The 17,549-nt window shown below is 39.1% G+C and overlaps 1 protein-coding gene across 1 annotated transcript in view; it reads right to left on the bottom strand.

The window, feature by feature from the left end:
• Positions 1-17,549, bottom strand: part of DNAH11 (dynein axonemal heavy chain 11) — a 279,731-nt gene that overhangs the window by 227,535 nt on the left and 34,647 nt on the right. Inside the window, exons 9-18 of the mRNA XM_006028586.3 lie at positions 13,437-13,553; positions 12,417-12,554; positions 12,197-12,321; positions 10,993-11,188; positions 9,616-9,720; positions 8,744-9,139; positions 7,192-7,524; positions 6,480-6,734; positions 6,212-6,381; positions 4,030-4,252 (exon numbers count right to left, since the gene is read on the bottom strand). Coding sequence (XP_006028648.1) covers positions 4,030-4,252; positions 6,212-6,381; positions 6,480-6,734; positions 7,192-7,524; positions 8,744-9,139; positions 9,616-9,720; positions 10,993-11,188; positions 12,197-12,321; positions 12,417-12,554; positions 13,437-13,553 — 2,058 coding nt within the window. The remainder of the gene's footprint in view (positions 1-4,029; positions 4,253-6,211; positions 6,382-6,479; positions 6,735-7,191; positions 7,525-8,743; positions 9,140-9,615; positions 9,721-10,992; positions 11,189-12,196; positions 12,322-12,416; positions 12,555-13,436; positions 13,554-17,549) is intronic.

A 17,549-nucleotide genomic window follows, 5' to 3' on the forward strand; every position in this document is an offset into this window, starting at 1 on the left:
TCCTGCCTATGCAGGGGGTCGGACTCAATGATCTATTGAGGTCCCTTCTGACCCTAACATCTATGAATCTGTTTGTGGCTGACAAGCCCAATTCAAGAGCAACACAGCTTGTTACAGTTTCATGCATCCATCTGTTGTCCAAGTTGGAGTCCAAATTTACAGCATGCTGTTTTCTTCTTTCTCGGTTTGCTTCCATCCTCTGGACCAAAGCTGAATCATGTTGAGCTGCACCCAGTAGCAGAAGTTCCCTCCAGATCAGATGGGATTCTCTGCACTCCTCCCAGCTTTCCACACTGATGTTGAACAACTTCATATAATTTTTGCACACATTGTGGTACCTCCATAGAGGGTGGCCCTGCTTTCTAGAGCCATCTCAAATCTCATTATTCAATATATTCTTAGGGATATGGTCTTCTCCCATTCTCCTGATGTGGCCAATCCATCACAGCCTTTTCTTCTTGATAGTGGTTTCTAAGTGAGTCAGTTCTGTGTGCTCCATTACCTCTGTGTGTGGTATTCTGTGTTCCCACTTTATTTTCAGGATCTTACACAGACATCTCATTGGAAAGCTTTTCAGTTTCTTGATATACCTAGCATATGTAGTCCCTGTTTGTAAACCATAAAGCAGGGATGACAGCATACAAGTCTCAGTTGTATCTTCACCTCAGCTGACAGTTTGCTTTTATTCTGTGTACATTTCTGTAATAGCCTGAAATTCTTAGTTGCTTTTCTGATTCTGTTAGTCAGTTCACTCTGAAGGTCAAGATTCCTGCTCACTGTAGAACCCAAGTAGCAAAAACTGTCAATGACACCAAGAGATTTATCCTCCAGAGTGATGTCGGGTATTGGTTCTTTCACCCCTTGGTACATGAATACAGTCTTCTTGAGACTAATTACCATCCTGAAACTCTTGCATGATTCAGAAAATGTGCACAAGAGATTTTTCAGGGAAGATTCATTGTGGGCAACTAAGGCTGTGTCATCTGCAAACAGGAAATCTCTCAGAACCGCCAAAACTGCATGGACTTTCAAGACATTTTTTCACCTAGAGATTTTAGCCTAGGGAGCATGATGTGAGTGACAGTTTTTCCAACAATGTTCAACAGAGAAATCTCTCAACAGTTGTCACAGTCGCTTCTATTCCCTTTGTTTCTGCAAAATTGTATGAACCAAGCATCTTTGAAATCTTATGGTACCACTTCTTCTTTTCAACATGGCAGTATAACTTCATGGATCTTTCAAAGTCATTCATCATTAGCACATTTGTAGATTTCAGCAGGTGAACAGCCTTTGCTGGAGGCCTTGTTCCCAGAAAAATTGATTTAATGGCTTTCTGCAAATCTTCTAATGTAGGCTCACTGTCTAAATCCACTATAGCTTCAAACTGTGGTAATCCTTTGAGCTCTTCCTGTTTGACTGCAGTCTCGCTAGAGAATATAATTTCATAGCATTCAATCCAATGCTCAAGTTTTTGTTTATTAGTAATGGCATTTCCGTTTAAATCTTTCAGTGGTTGTATGGTTGTAGTTAAATGATTTACATTGGAGTACATCAGAACGAAATGCAACCCAAGTCTTTTTTTAGGCATACACATTCTAGCCTGGAGTTAAGTCAGATTCATGAAGAAGTAAAAGCCATTTCAATTAATTTATAAATAGATCTGTCAGGTATGGATAAGTCTGAACGTCACTCCTTGCTATGGAACCTTTGTAAAACATACAGACCGGGGGTGGGGCGTGGGGGTGGGGGGTGTCAGTAAATGACAAAACAAACGAACAAAAAGACTTTTGCTACTTTTCTGTAGAGGAGGAAAGGTCCCATGGGGAGCTATGCAGTCCAGCTCCACAGAACATTAACAGTGCTATGAAAACTGGCCCATCTCTCAGAGTTGTGATTAACACCAGTGGGGATGATGGAGATAAGCAGCAGATGGCTGGAAATCCTGCCTAAATTTCCCATGGCAAGCTGTCTAAAAAGGAAAGAGGACAGGAAGCAGTAGTATGAACAACAGCAGCTAGGGGGATGCAGCCAAAGGAGGGCTGGAGGATAAGCAACTTAAGCATGTGGTTTCATGAGCTTGCATTACATTACCCAGTAAGAATCGTTCACAGTTTAAAAGGGAAAGAGATGACTCTGATGCATAAACGAAAAGCTGAAGTTGGCACAGAGTCTGGGTAGGATGACAGCAGCTGGCAGCAGTTTTGCTTGTACTGACAGAAAGGAAACACAGAAAAGGGGACAGAAATATGACTTCAAAAGCAGTGCAGACCAAGGAAAGGCATGAAAGGGAGGTCTATACAGAGCAAGGTAAAGCCATACAAATATCCCAAGCAAGCTCTGTCCACACTTGCTCTAAAACAGGAAACAGAATAGTTGTGTTAGTGCAATACTGTACACAGATGAATAAACTCTGCGAGATTCCCCCTTCTGGAGCTATCAAATGCAGAGAGCATCTTGGTACAGTTCTGTTTGCACCAACAAAACATACTCAAAGGTGCCTCAGTCCCACACTAAGGTACCGAGGGACTGTAGAACTACGTGTGGTTGATGAAAGTGATTGTTGCTGCTAAAGCAGAGTGTTAGTTACCAGTGCTGAAAACATTACTAAAGTGAATTCTTGCCTCCCTAAAGGCAGAAGGAGAGGAGTTCCCCACCTCAGAATAAATAATGAGAGGTCAGAGACCACTACCAGTTAGGAAGTTCCTACCCATAAATGAAACTGAAAATAAATAGGAAAACCCAAGCTAAGTTAAATGAGAGCCTAACCTCAACCATTAACTTTACTGAAACCTCTGCAAAAATAACTTCTTTCCAAAAATGCTAATGTAAACAAACAAAAAAAGTTTAACTTTTGTTCTAGTCCAGTGGTCACCAACCAGTTTATCTCGATCTACTGGTCGATCATGGAGCCTCTGATAGTCAAATCTCAGTCTGTCAGAGGTTCCACAATTGGGAGCAGTAGGACACACGGGGCTGGACTGAGCCACACCCCCTGCCACCCAGGCCAGGCTGGATGAGTGGGGTCAGAGCCTGGGAGGCTTGTCTGGGAGGCAGCGGGGTGAGGTGGGGCAGGAGGCGGTAGATCCTGGGGCGCCCTTTACTTACAAAAAGTGATCTTCACCATAAAAAGGTTGGAGACCACTGTTCTAGCCCATTCTAACTTGGCTTTTAAACACCTCAAATTGTATTTTTGTATTGACATGTGAAGTTTCAAATATCTTATGTTTCTGATGAAAACTGTTTCCTTAAAACAATTTCATATTGTAGGCTTTAAAATTTCATGGACAAAATGTTACTAAAGAGAAATTGGTAAGACGAGGGAAATACTTTGAAAAACTTGTCTGCAATAACAGAATGTTAGAGAAAAGGTATCTTCCCTGATCTGCTGTTTTGGAATCTTGTATTTTTGTTTTTTTCTTTTTTTTTTTTTACTTCTTGTATCTATTGGATGGCCAACTGGACATTGGGTTCAAAAAACCCCAACAACTATAACATCCATATAGTTTTGAGCCAGCAGACTGCATCCTCTCCTATCAATTACACCTTTTCTACAATAATTCATGCATATATAATCTTCAAGTGTGATTATTGCAACTCATATCTAGAACTGAAATCATCCAACCTGACAAACCTGCAACAGGTACAAGATGAAGTAGGTTGCTTAACACCATATTCCAGTTTGAGTGCTCTGCTCTCTTCACTGGCTGCCTACAGAATCCAGAATCTAGTTTAAGGTTTCAGCCCTGATAGTCAAAATCTTTCATGAAAATAGATCTACCTATTGAAGAGCTTCTTCCTTTTTCAACGGCTATAACAGAAATATGTCCCTGAAACTGTGGAAGGTCAAGTAATATATTAACTAGAAGCCTGCACTCACAAGAGCTGGACTTAGTCTCAGAATTCATTTCCTAGAGAAAGAAATAACCTTGGACTTCATCATGTTCAGAAGTAAATGCAAAAGTTGTCTCTCTGCAAGATACTCAGGTTATGTTGGCCATAGATGGAGTACTATTTTAAATCTTACAGTACCTCTAGTAGGACATAAACTTGTTCTGTCATATTCTGTCCATAGCTTTCCAACAGCGCAATGGTTTCTTTCAGAGGTTGAAAGAGCTCATCTGTAGCTATCTGCCTGTCTCTCACAGCCAGAAGGTGTCCAAGAATTTCTACTAGTCCATTATAATCTCCTTTTATCAGCTGTCTTTCGAGTCCAGCATCAGTCACTTTTATAAATTCTTCTAAATCAGTCAGACTATCAAAAAAAAGAGATGCAATTTTTTTCTTTGAAAATCCTTTTCTATATAAATGTGAATGAATATATGAGATGTTAAACTGCCACGTTTTCTCACCTATAACATGCACCTTTCCCCACAAAATTTGGGGTGCATCTTTTAAGTGGGGAAGCTGATTTTCTGACTGAAAGGAGCACCATGTTTTTATTCCTGCTCCATAGTGCAACAGACATTACATTACTATTCAGGCAGCTGAAGGAATTATTTGACTTAATGGCTCAATGTTCTTCACTCCTCAGGTGTTAATGATTATTTCTCCTTTTTAATGGTCTTGACGTTCCACTAAACCAAACTAACCTTCTTCAGGGCAAATTTTGCTGTCAGTTAACTGCCCCCAGTTTTTCTCCTCCTATTTTACAGCCCTGGAGAGTCGTTAGCTTTCTGAAAATCATAGATCCATCCAGGGAGAGCAATTTTCAACAGCAGCTAGGTTTTAGTATTAGTTAAGTAAGAAGGGGAGGTTGAGTCAGCTGATGATTAGGCTCTGTCCTTGCTCTATGAAGCTATAACTCTAGAAAAAAAAAATCTTCATTCTTTCAAAAATAAGGCACATATTACATTCCAGGGCATGCTGTATGTGAGAAAATATGGTACTTTGCTTTAGGCCCCTCTATCAGGCATTAAATTTATCACACAATGTGTTAACCATGTGACAAATGATAACTTGGCACATGTTCAAGTGTTTTATCCTGCCTTAAATTGGCAAACCAGCCAAAAAGATATTCCATACGTGTTGGAACATCCATAGCACCTTTGTGCCTTAAATTGAATGTGTGGCAGGGGAGCTAATGGGCACCCCCTCCTTCCCAGCAAGTTTAAAGTCCTGCTTTACATGGGCTGCTCCATGTGTGAGTTTACAGGTGCTGGGTAGGGGGAACCGATGAGGGGAGCCTCTCAAGCGCTGGAATCGGGGATCAGATCCCATAACACCATGAAACTAATGTCTTCCCCTGGCCTCAGGGTTATCTATGTTTTACATATTTGTTATCTTGGGGCCATGTTGCACATTACACTTGCATTGTGCTAAATGTCCTTAAAATGCAAGCGACCGTGCATCCAAACTGTAAAACACATGCTAAGTGTGATCATATTGTAGCAAAATTATGACTTTCTGCACAAGAAATACCTCCAAATTGTATTATGTAACACATTCAGCTATCATCGGATCAATCCATGGAAATAAGAGGAATTTTCAGTCCTCACCCCTCTGCTTTATTAAATCTCCAAGTGGCATAAGGGAAGCCATAAATGTCAAAAGAAAGGATCCTGGATCTTTCACTTGTCAGGTTCCTCCAGGATCAAACTGAAAGCCAGATGACTGCTGCCCTGGAAGGTTCCAGCCCCAGCACCGCACTGGAGCCAGTTCAAGGCTGGTGTGGTGCTAAGGCTGAGACCAACAATAGCAAGCTGTGCATGTTAGAGATTGTAATAAGCATTACTGTGTGACTGCTCAGAACATTCTAACTTTAATACTGCACATATTTAACACATCCTAAGTGTCCTATGCAACTAGAGCCTTAAACCAGTGTTGATCTGACATCCTGTGGTACTAAGCCCCTGCAGTTCAGTTTGACCTCACTGGGATTCACATGTGCTCAGCTGTATAAAAATAAGACTATTTACATCACATGTGAAATCATGGTTAAAAGGATTGCCATGTTGTATGAAAAAAGTATTAGTGACCTTATTATAACCTAGCTTTAATAGCGATGGATGCAAATTATAAATTAGTTTCACTAGCACAAATTCTGCCCAGATTTACAGAAAGTCAAATAAGTTTGCAGAAATGGGTATACCTTTGTAGGGAGTGTAAATCAGGGCAGACTTCAGCTCATTAAAGCATTACATGATTATCGCTGTTGATAAGCAGAAAAATAGGAGGTTACAATAATTGTAGGTCTGATACAACATATATTTACCTTTCAGTGACAAATCTCAAAAGATGTTCCTTGAACATCCAGCTCCATTTCTTAATAATATTTAACAATCTCATTTTGAAAGGCTTCATATCAACTTTAAACCAGCTTTCAAAAATTCTGAAGTCTTCAAACTTGCTCATCTGAATGTAAAGATTCTCATAAATGTCAATCTAGAGAAGATAAAAGATATATTTTATGTAGATACTCTTCCAAATTTCACTCAGATATGAAGTTAGTTAAAAACACATGTGTATGTTCATTCTCTTGCCTGCTTTTTAAACTGTTCAGTAGTAGGAGGCTGTTCAGGCACTCCATTATCAGCATGAGCTTCAATCTCTTCAGTTGTTAAAACATGTCCATACAATAGAAACTGCTTCATAAACTCAGATCTATCATCTATCCACAGATAGGCGTAAGTGTCAAGAGAATTTCTGTAGTCCAGGGCTTTACTGGTAACATCTGCCACTCTGTTCAAAATCTCCTGTCTGATTTCACATAACTCTGACATATTATCCATATCATTCTAGGCAGAGGGGAAAAGTAGTTGTTTATGCAGCAGTAAACTAAATATATTAAGTAGTATACTAATTATATAAATACAAACAATTAGCTACTCTACATTTGCTATGTAATGCAAGACTGAGAAATGACGCCCTACTCTTCCTCACTTCCATTAAAAACTATTCATAAACAATTTATATATCTGCTTAATACTGGGCCATACCCAGTAAATCCTAAAAACAAAGTAATTTAAGCCAAAGGAAATATTTTGCAAATCATTCCATTAAAATTACTCAGAATCTCATGCAATTTTCACAATTTAAGTCCCCAGTTTATTGGATGGGCTTGTCAGGAAAAAAGATTACAAGAAGCAATGCTTTTTGCAAGTTATACATTAATTTGCAGAACTCAAATAACTGAACTGCTATTTTACAATTAAATCTATTATTCCTTTATAGAAGACAAAGTTATAAAAATACCTGATAATGTTCTATTTCCAGATGTGCTGCTACTCTTTTTATCTGGGCAGATATTTTGAAAATATTGCCCAAAAGTTCATCTATTAGGTCATAAAAGCTATCTCCAGCATCTCTATCCAATGAAGGTTTAAACTCAATCTCTGGCCCGTTAAGAATTATTTGTGCCTGAAAAAGTGGAACAGGCTTCCAATTTTTCTCAGTATTCTCCAAGAAATAATCTAAATTATGCATTATAGAATTAAATAAACCATCAACTACAATATCATCAATATACTCTATATAAATCTTCCAAGAATCTGAAGCAGAATCAGCTTTGAGGAGCTTTAAGTTGTCCTGGAAAAACAGAACACAAAGAAGAATAAAAAATAGTTAAAACAATTTGATTAAACAAGCATCTAGCATAAATTAGTCTTCATTCAAAACATATCTGCTTCTATTCTCTTTCATTTAGTAGGGACAAAGAGTAAAACAAGACTCCAGTGACACCTATTGTACCAAGTAGAACCTCAGTATTGAATTTTTAACTGCCTGGAGGACCTGTTTGACACTCCACTTCAGTGGAAGTCAATATAAAAGAAAGGCACCTCTTGCATGGATCAGACTGGAGATCAGAACACAAATTATTATATTTAATTGCAATTTTGGTGGAACACTCCCATTTTGAAAGAATACCTCTGCATGCTGCAACAGCACATCACTGCTTGTTCTGCACTCCAGTATCATCCCTTTAGATCCAGCTAAATATGACATACTGAAAAACAAAAAAATCCTTATCCAGTCCCATTCTTAATTAAAAGCAATGTTTTTTGCACCAGAGTAAATACAGTTAGACTAGAATGTGGACATGATGATGTTCCCAAATTAGTGGTATTACAAATAATGGTAATAAAGCAAAAATATTTAGGAAAAAAGAAAAAGATGCAATAAATTGGCGTGAGTAGGGGAAATATTTTTTCAGAAGAGGATTTGATTCAGAATTACTTTCTTGCAGATCATCAGTAGTCATGTAACACAGCAGCTGATATTTAGGGACTTTAATGTTTTATTGACCATTGATAAACAACAGGAAAATTAAACACTTTTGATTATATATGCATATTTAGGCAGATAACTCAAGCAATCTTCAAAATTTAGAACAAAATATTTCAGAATATGTCTTCTGTAAAATGGAACAGCTCCAGCTGCAGAGGTGACTGCCTATGGAAATCACAAGAAAAATTTAGTTCAAGGAACCATGGTAATGAAATTGAAGTCTTTACATGGTAGTTATAAAAAAAAACTTATCCTGTCTTCATAATTAATAAGCTAATTAAATACACTATACATTTGTTCAGTTAAATACTAACAATTTGCAGACTAGGAGGCTAAACATTTAGTTCTTCTTCTGTCACTACAAATATAGTTTACTAGTCAGCAACTGAAATGCATTCTTCATCAGATACAGATTGTATGATTATGAATAATCATCACAAGAATTCCTCAAAAGCACAAGAATTCCTCAAATCATCACTCACTCCTCAAATTAGAGGCTCAGTTAAAATGTACTTATTACCTCTACAAGCTTATGGATCCGGACGCTATCCTCTTGTAGCAGTTTGTATTTCTTAGCAATTCTGTCCCCTTTGTCTTCCAGATTTAGCAAAGCTTCGTTCTTATTATCTTTCCTGGAAAACAGTGTGTGCTCTGTCCATGCGTTCATAATTTGCTGAATTGTTTTAATGTTATCCTTTGACTGTTGAACTCTCTGCTCCAAGTGACACACTGTCGTTTTTACTTGCTCAGTGTAGTCCCAGCAGTTCTCTTTTTGCCATGTAAATACTACTTCTGCTTTTTTTAGCTGATCATCAATAGTCCTCAGTTCATTTTCAATCAGGGGATATTCCACCTCCAGAATAGTCTGCTTAAGCTTGTTGTACCACTGAACAATGAGTTCAAGGTTTCCAATGTACTATTTTCATAGTAAGATAGTCATGCATTAAAACACTCAGTGCAAGGCCCCTGATGTTATATGAATGTCTAGGTGCCCCTTAATATGTACAGAGCACCTATTCAGTGGTGTCTTCACAGTAGAAGGGAAGGCCTTAAATAGACCAACTTTCAATGGGCTACTGGGGAGTCTGGCACGAGACCAGAGAACGTATTGGATCCACATTCTAACAAAATTCCAGCCCCCCAAAGCACCTGCACAGTTGGCATGTAGCAACAATGCCCAATATTCCAAACTTCACTCTGCCCCACAGGTTCCCTGTTTCAGGGTGCATTTCCACAGTTATCCTAGATTGTATAATAATAGGGTAAATCATTCACACCTATTGAATAATTGGAGCAGGTGAAGCATGTGCGCGCACACACACACACACACACACACACACACACAAATATGAGCTAGAAAAGGTATGTCTTTCATGTTCTGAAAGCACATACCTTATCAAAAGTCTTCTTTTTCTCAAATATTGATAAAGCTGAAGCTGGAATGCGAGTCTGGTTCAAAATCTGTAGGTATTTCACCTCTCTCAGCAGAGCCACTAGCTGTAGGAAATAAAGAAGCTGTACCTCTTATTTGTTTAATTTCAGGAGGTACAAGAAAGCTTTCATTTTAATTCTGTGCATAACCTGAAATACTAAGGCAGTAAGATACAATGGGTGTGTCTGCACATGTATTTATACGTGCCTAAACTTAATGCGCCTTGCTTAAGGTGCATTAAGGCGATTTAGAAGTGCATCTACACATGGACATGCTAATGTGCATTAAGGCACATTAAATTTAGGCATGAATAGCTAAGTCACATTAGCATGGTGTGTGTCCTTTGGCACATACTGTGCTAATGTACATTAGCAAATCTATACATGCGCTAATGCAACGTAGCTATTTGCACCTAAATTTGATACCTGCTTTATGCGTATTAAAGATGCACATGTATAGACATGCACCCTTAAATGTGCTTTAAAAACAGTAATTTTAGGCTAAGCCCATTTAAAAAGGCACACGTAGATGTGCCCAATATGGCATGAGAGCATATTAGAATGCAACACCTTTGTTAGAATTTAGTAGTACGGGAATGAGGGATCAAATTTTAGCAATCTGAAAATAAAGAATGCTGTATACTATACTATACAGTAAGTGCCACCTATTATCATCATAATTATTTTCTTTCAGATGCCTCCAGAGAAATCAAATACTATTACAATAGCTTTCTTTATTTCTGTAGTTTGGAATTCTATCCAATGCAAAGAAGAACTATAATTTTCCAACTGAAAAATTAAGACTGTGAAATAAACAATCACAGAAATTACAGAGAAAGCAAATGTTATTTTCCTAGCATGAAATTGGAATTTAGTCATATACTGAAGATATTCACTTTAAGGATCTTGCCAATTTAAAAATCTCAGTTTCTTCAAGAAAGATTTTTATCAGGGAAGCAATTTTGAAATTGTTGTCCAAGTAAAGTGGCAGGGGCACAGAAACTACATGTCCAAGACTGACTTAGATAAGGTTATGGAAGAATGACATGACAGGACACAGATTACTATACACCATTTGGCCTGCGTGATATGGAGTCATGTAATTGTAGCTCCCAGGCTAAGGTATAAAGATAATTCTGTAGTGTGTGATCTTGTTCCTTGTAGCTGTGGGTGAGTATCTGAACTGGTGATTTTGGGGATTTCTTTGAATAATGACATCCTGCAAATGCAGGAGACTTGAGTCAATGGCCCAGAAGGCCCCTTTCAGTTTCGTATTCCTAAATCAAGGGGACAAAATTGAACAAAATGCAGTCATTTGTAATATGTTAAAATAAATACCTTAGGGTCAAAATTCACACTCAGGAGACCATTTTCCAGATTACGTTTAATTAAAGGTTGGTTTAAATTAAACTGACAAACTTCATCCACTTCAGTTTTCCACTCATTGAAGATGTGATCTTCATAACTGTCAAGTAAAGTCAACATTTCTAAATATTTCTGATAAACTAAAGAAGCTTCAGGACCTTCCAAGATTCTATGAGGGAAATAAAACACATATAGTCCATTTTCATTAAAACATAACATAATTTATTAAATTAATTTATATGCAAATTATACTGCCAACTGCTAACATGTGGAGAAAGTTCTATATATTCTAAATGTTTATTTTTAGTTATTCATAATCTTATCAGTCAAGCCACATAAAAATCTGAAAAGATCAAAGTGGGAATAGATCCATTTTAGCCAGTACAAGCAAAGTTAGGGGAAGGATAAGCATCATCCTTCTCAGTGGCTGCACTCATTTCCCAGTGTTGTGAAAGGCCATCCCTCAGAATTTAAAATAGTATCAATTTCTCATTATCACTGTTGAAATTACTATATTTTCTCCTAATGAAACATTCTGTTCATAGTGCTGCCTCTTAAAAATATAAAGATTGGACATAAAAGATACAAGTACAATTTTTAAAACCAGCTACTATAAACAACTTAAGTAAATAGCCTAAGTTTTACTTTTGAAAATTTTACCTATATAAAACAAAACTTTTTTTTAAATAGGTTATAAGACAATACTGTTTCAGAAACTAAGTTTTTCAACTTTGCTTTCCTTAATGTCACATTCACAGCAACAATGAGACAAACCTCTTACAGATATTAAAAATCAGTTCCAAGAGTATCACAAGATACACGTGCGCAGATACAGAAATGTTAAAGTTCCCAGGCTAGTTCTGGAAATTTGAATATTGTTTCATGTATACAAGGGTGGCAGTGTTGTTGCGGTCATGATGATCCAAGAAATATGCAAGATGATATTTTTCATGATATCTTTTATTGGACCAACTATGGAGTTGGGGGGAAAGGGAGGAGAAAGAGAATAAAAGATATTACAAAAAATACCTTTGCTTTTCACGTATATACGGCACACATAGTGGACTCCTGGGAAAGAGACACAGGTAAGTTTTATTATTGTTCTTCACGGATAATTACAATTCCTTGTTTACAGGTTGTTAATCTTCTAAACATAAATAAGTGCATGAACACTTACGGATGAGACAGATACGATAGGTATGACCAAAATGTCTGTATCCGTCCTTTGAGTTCTTTGGACCACTTAATATTTCCTGAAGTAAATGGCATATTTTTGTTTATGATCTCATTCCCTTCTTCTACCTATGTGTTAATATAATAAGAAGGTTGATACAAGCTATTACGATTTAAAAGTCTAAGAGAAAAAATGAGAACTAAGTTTTTTGTTTGCTACATACCTGCTTAACATGCGCATCATATAAGCGTTTACAATTATCCAGCTCTTCATCAAACATTTGCAGTAAAATGTTATAATTTGGGTTAAAAATCTCCATAATTATAGGTTTTTCTAGAAAGTGCCCAAAGATGGCTAGAAGCTATAAAAATCAAAGTTAGTGTCAGCTTCCATAATTTAATACTTAAAATTAATTTTGATTAACATTACTTTTTTTGGTCTTTTCTCACACTGAAAATCTCTCAGGATAACTATCACTGTTGAAATACCTGAATCAGGACCTTATGCAATCTACCTCATCAATTTTCACCAGCTGAGAATCTGATCTTATAAATATACTAACAAGCTATTAAATTGTACTAAATGAGTAAACTCCAGAAGGTGTGAAGTGTGATGGTTCAATTCATGTCACTTAAAAGCAAGGAACTGTGATTTTCAGATTGAACGGAGATGGGGACTCTTTCTCCAGGTGCCTTCCAATGCCTGTATGCTTCTGTAATCTTCTCTATCTGCTCTTTCTAGTCTGATAAATCCTTGTTCTTCCAAACCATCACGGTTTCACTAGTTTAACTTAACGCTTCATTTTAGGCTAATGAATCTGGAAACCGGCCTATTATTACAGTATTAGTAACTCAACAATCAAAGGACCCAGATAAACGGGCATGTCCCCAGTGAATGTGGATGTTACAAATAGTGTTAAGAAATAGGGAAGTTTTAAAAAATCTAAATAAAATGTAATCCAATGAATTTCTCATATCCCTTAAATATTCTAGACATAAAACATTCCATGTCTACTATTTACCATGTCTGTAAAGGGTACGTATGCATTCATAACTTTATTAAAAATGTCTTCAGCATTGAAAATCTTAAATTTGCCTTTTACATTGATGTCTGTTGCAAAATGACATTGCTATGCTGACAGCTGGATTTTACCCTTAGATTCTGACTTTCCACTTGCTCGCAAGTTAGTTTAGGACGACGCTGACTGTTAAATGACAAACATTTTAATGCTTTTATTACTGACCTTAAATGCTGATTCTAAGCCTGAACAGTGAATAAATCCCATACAAAGAATGGACCCAAGGCGTCTTTCAAAATCCAGGATTTGGGCTTTAAACTCCAAATAATCAGTTTCAAACTCCTGTACAATATAAATAACCCTAATTTTAAGTTGTACTGGGGGTAGATTTAATACAGTAGAAAACAGATACAGCTATCTCAACTCTTTCTGGAAGAGCACCAATAAAATGCAACTTCTAACATCTGTTATTGAGTTTATTGAGGATCTTAAAACAATTATGATGCCTTAATGTTTGCTCACCCTTTAAAGACATTTGAAAGCAATTTAAGAGTATCTGCATGTATGTCTGCATGTCTATAATCCTTTGAAACAGGTTCAGAGAAAAATACACATTCAAATAGTTCTGTAGAAGGCAAGACAGAGCTGCAGAAGTGAAATAAAAACAATGTTCTAAAGAAGTGTGTCACAATATGTCATCAGGAACATTTATAAGCATAACTTCTGCTCCCCAGTAACCTAAATGCAGTGATGTTTGCTGAAAGCAATGTCAAATACATAAATTAAAGGAATATGCATTAAGGCTTTGTCAAGCTTCTACCATAAATAGTCCCACAGAAGCCCTGGAAAATCCCCCATAAGGTTCTACAACAATACTGCAGGGGTCTTGCATACAAATCTGGCAGATCACAAATTAACCAAGTAGTTCCCAACACTTTTTCCCCCCAAACGTTTCACTTAGTCATACACTTGACAAAAGGGAGTTAATTCTATTGATTTGATAGTTGTTAAAACCTCTTAGCAACAGTAACTCAGTATCCCAGCCTCTATTTTACAAATAAGCATATTTTTTGCTCAAAGCAAAAAGGCCAGTGTTAACATTTTCCCTTTCCATCAGAAGACAGGCTCAAAAGCATGTGCAAGGAACTTTGGCAGATAACTATACTGCATAATCTAGACAAGGCTGCTCTGAGGTCTAGTATCTACCTACTTGAAAAGTAGCCTCTATCCACCCGATACTTCTGCTGATCACAACTGAATAGGCATACAAGATGAAGCAATAATTCTCAAGCAGGATGCCATAAAATCCTTTCAATGATGTTGAAGCATGCCACATAACATTAGCACTCTTAGGCCCCATCTAGAAGTTACATTAAAGGCAGGGGTGGGCAAAATGTGGCCTGGGGTCAGATGTGGCCCATCAGGACATTCTATTCTAATTTAGAAAATTTTTTTTTGAAAATTAATATTAATCTGACCTGGGCTGCCTGTCACGTGGCCCTCGATAGCTTTCCGAAACTCAGTAAGCAGCCCTCTGCCCAAAATAATTGCCCACCCCTGCATTAAGGTGCGATTAACCAAGATTAACCTGCTAATCATGTCTTAAACTGTGACCCAGGCATGCATGCAATCAGTTAACGTTGTGTTAAAACAAGAAATAAGGCACAAAGTTATTCCACAAAAACCATATAATTACTTTGTGGCTTGCTCTTATTCAGTTGACATGATGTTTGGCCAGGTGCTTCCCCGTGTCTGGGAGCCTATGTCAGTTGACGGGATACCCAGCCATAGCGAAGCACTGTACACCAATGCATGGGGTGCTCCCTGGACTGAAGACCCATCAACTGCTAGACTCCCAGCTGCAGGAGCTTGCTACTTGCTGGTGCAGGGGGAGTTTAGGTTTGTAGTCCTGTGCTCCCCCTATACCAGCAATAAGGCATAATTGGACCTGATACTGCATCCCACAATCGTATCTCCTGCCATGCACATGTGGCATGGCAGGAGGTGCAATTGTATGGAGAACAATTCAGATCCTTTCGTACCTTTATCTGAACATCTGTCAGGGACCTTAGGTGTGCAAACACCTACACATGATTGATTCACAGGATAAACCCAGAAATTTCAAATAGGAATCCACAGCATCAAAAACATTCTAACCTGTTGTTGTCTTTCCAAATTCTTTCCAATAAGAAGAAGTGATCTGTTACACAGTCACAAAATGAGTGAAAGCTAAGAGCTGGCTTTTTTCAAGGGTTGCCTTGAGTCTAAAAAGGTTGAGAAACATTGAACTAGAGGCTTCAGATGGGAGGTGGCTGAACAGCTGGACATTTTACTCTAACATCTGAAATCACCACCTCACACTTAGTCTGAAGTAACCTTAGATTGTTAACCTCATAACATTGTTAATCTATCCTTTTTAGTGGGGGTGGGGGGGGAGAAAAATAGGGGATTAATTTTGTTGTGTTAAAAATTTCAATAGGTGTTGTTAAATAAGTTTTTTGCCATTTTGTTTTTGTAAAAAATGTTCTAACTAATGAGCAGGCTTCAGGTTCTATTGGATTGGCACAATATTGTTTTTCTTTAATTGGAATGAATTTAAAGTTAAATAAATAGTAAATTCTATCTCTTAGTCATGTTGACAGCATTCTCTGTTAGGTCTTATCAAATAAGACCCACTATAATCAAGATGAAGAGTATATTTGTATTATTTGAACTGGAACTCAATTTTACTAATAATACTGTAAGAAAAAAACACCAGGCATTAATAGTACAAATAACAGGGAAAAAAACCCCTGAACTGTTTAACAATATTTTGTTGAGGAGGGGTGAAAAGGAGATGCATTATTTCTGCATTTACCTTGAAACTGTGCCAAGTAACATTACTCCTTACTTTCATTCCTATGTCATTAGCCTTTCAGTCAAACACATTCTACTTACGATTAAATCAAAAGAGATAAGTTAGACGCGTTAAAGCTTGTTGGGAAGCTCTACCAGCATCTAGCTTAATCTATTCAAATACATGAACTTTTAAATCAGCTGACTAACTAAGCAAAGATACCATAATGTTTAATTAAGATAACTTAAGACCCAACAGCTACTGTATAGTAAGCAACAGAATAGCATTCCTTTCCTACAGGACAGCTATCTAAATCACAGTACTCCCTTAATCTCTCAAAGATAACAGCTAAGGAGTATTGTTCATAAAAAGATTCTGAGTGCACTACAACACCCTCCAGAAAAAGCATGCCTCTTGACTCTTTAGAGCAGGGGTAGGCAACGTTTTTTGGCCGGAGTGCCAGAAAAAACCACAATGCTTACCTTGGAAGGTGCTGGAGTGCGGGCATGCCAGAAAAACAAAATGAGGGTGGGGGTACATGGCAGGATGCCCTGCTTGTGCCCCTTGCTTCTCACCCAAAGCCCCTGCCCCCCAGCCCTGCTCATGCCCCTGCCCCCCATCCCAGGCTCTGTGGCTATCAACAGCTACCCAGAACCTGGGATGGTTGCAGCCGGGAGGCTGTAAACAGCTGCCTCCTCCCCAGCCCCGGCCGCCTCCCAGCCCCAGCCCCAGCCCTGGGCTCCAGGGAGGCAGCAGGTGCTGGCGATGCTCCCTGCTGTGCTGACCTCACTGCCGCTTCTCCAGAGCAGCGTGTGGGACCTGGCACGACATGACACCGGGGGGGGGCGCAGAAAGCTGTCTGCTGCTCTGAGCTCCCCTCTGCCCTGGCCACTCTTCCCCTGCACACAGGGGCAGCAGCAAGGGGCACAACCCTGTGTGCTGCCCACACTGATCCCCTGCACACAGGGAAAGCGTGATCCGGCAGCACAGAGCTTGCAGCAGCAGGCCACTTCCTTGTGTGGCCCCAGTGTGCTGCCACTCAGGGTTGCACACGCTGTGCTCTCAGCCCTGCTGCCCTCCCCTGAGCCCTGCAGAGCGCAGCATGTGTGACCTGGAGCAGCAGCGCACAGAGGGGCCACACAGGGAAGCTGCCTGCTGCTGCAAGCTCCGCGCTGCCTGGGTCACACTTCCTACGTGCACAGGTGCAGCGTGGGCAGCACACAGGGTTGTGCCCCTCGCTGCTGCCCCCACCTGCAGGGGAAGTGTGGCCAGAGCAGCGGGGAGCTCGGAGCAGCAGGCAGCTTTCTGTGGCCCTCGCAGTGTCCTGCCGTGCCGGGTCCCACATCCTGCTTTGTAGAAGCAGCAGCGAGGGCAGCACAGCAGGAAGCGTCACCGACACTTGCTGCCTCCCCAGAACCCAGGGCTGGGTCTGGGAGGCAGCTGGGGTCAGGAGGCAGCAGCTGTTTGCAGCCGGCCCAGGTCGTGGGATGACCCTGCTTAAC

Source organism: Alligator sinensis, unplaced genomic scaffold, assembly GCF_000455745.1.
Source record: "Alligator sinensis unplaced genomic scaffold, ASM45574v1 scaffold1112_1, whole genome shotgun sequence".
Classification (NCBI taxonomy): domain Eukaryota; kingdom Metazoa; phylum Chordata; order Crocodylia; family Alligatoridae; genus Alligator; species Alligator sinensis.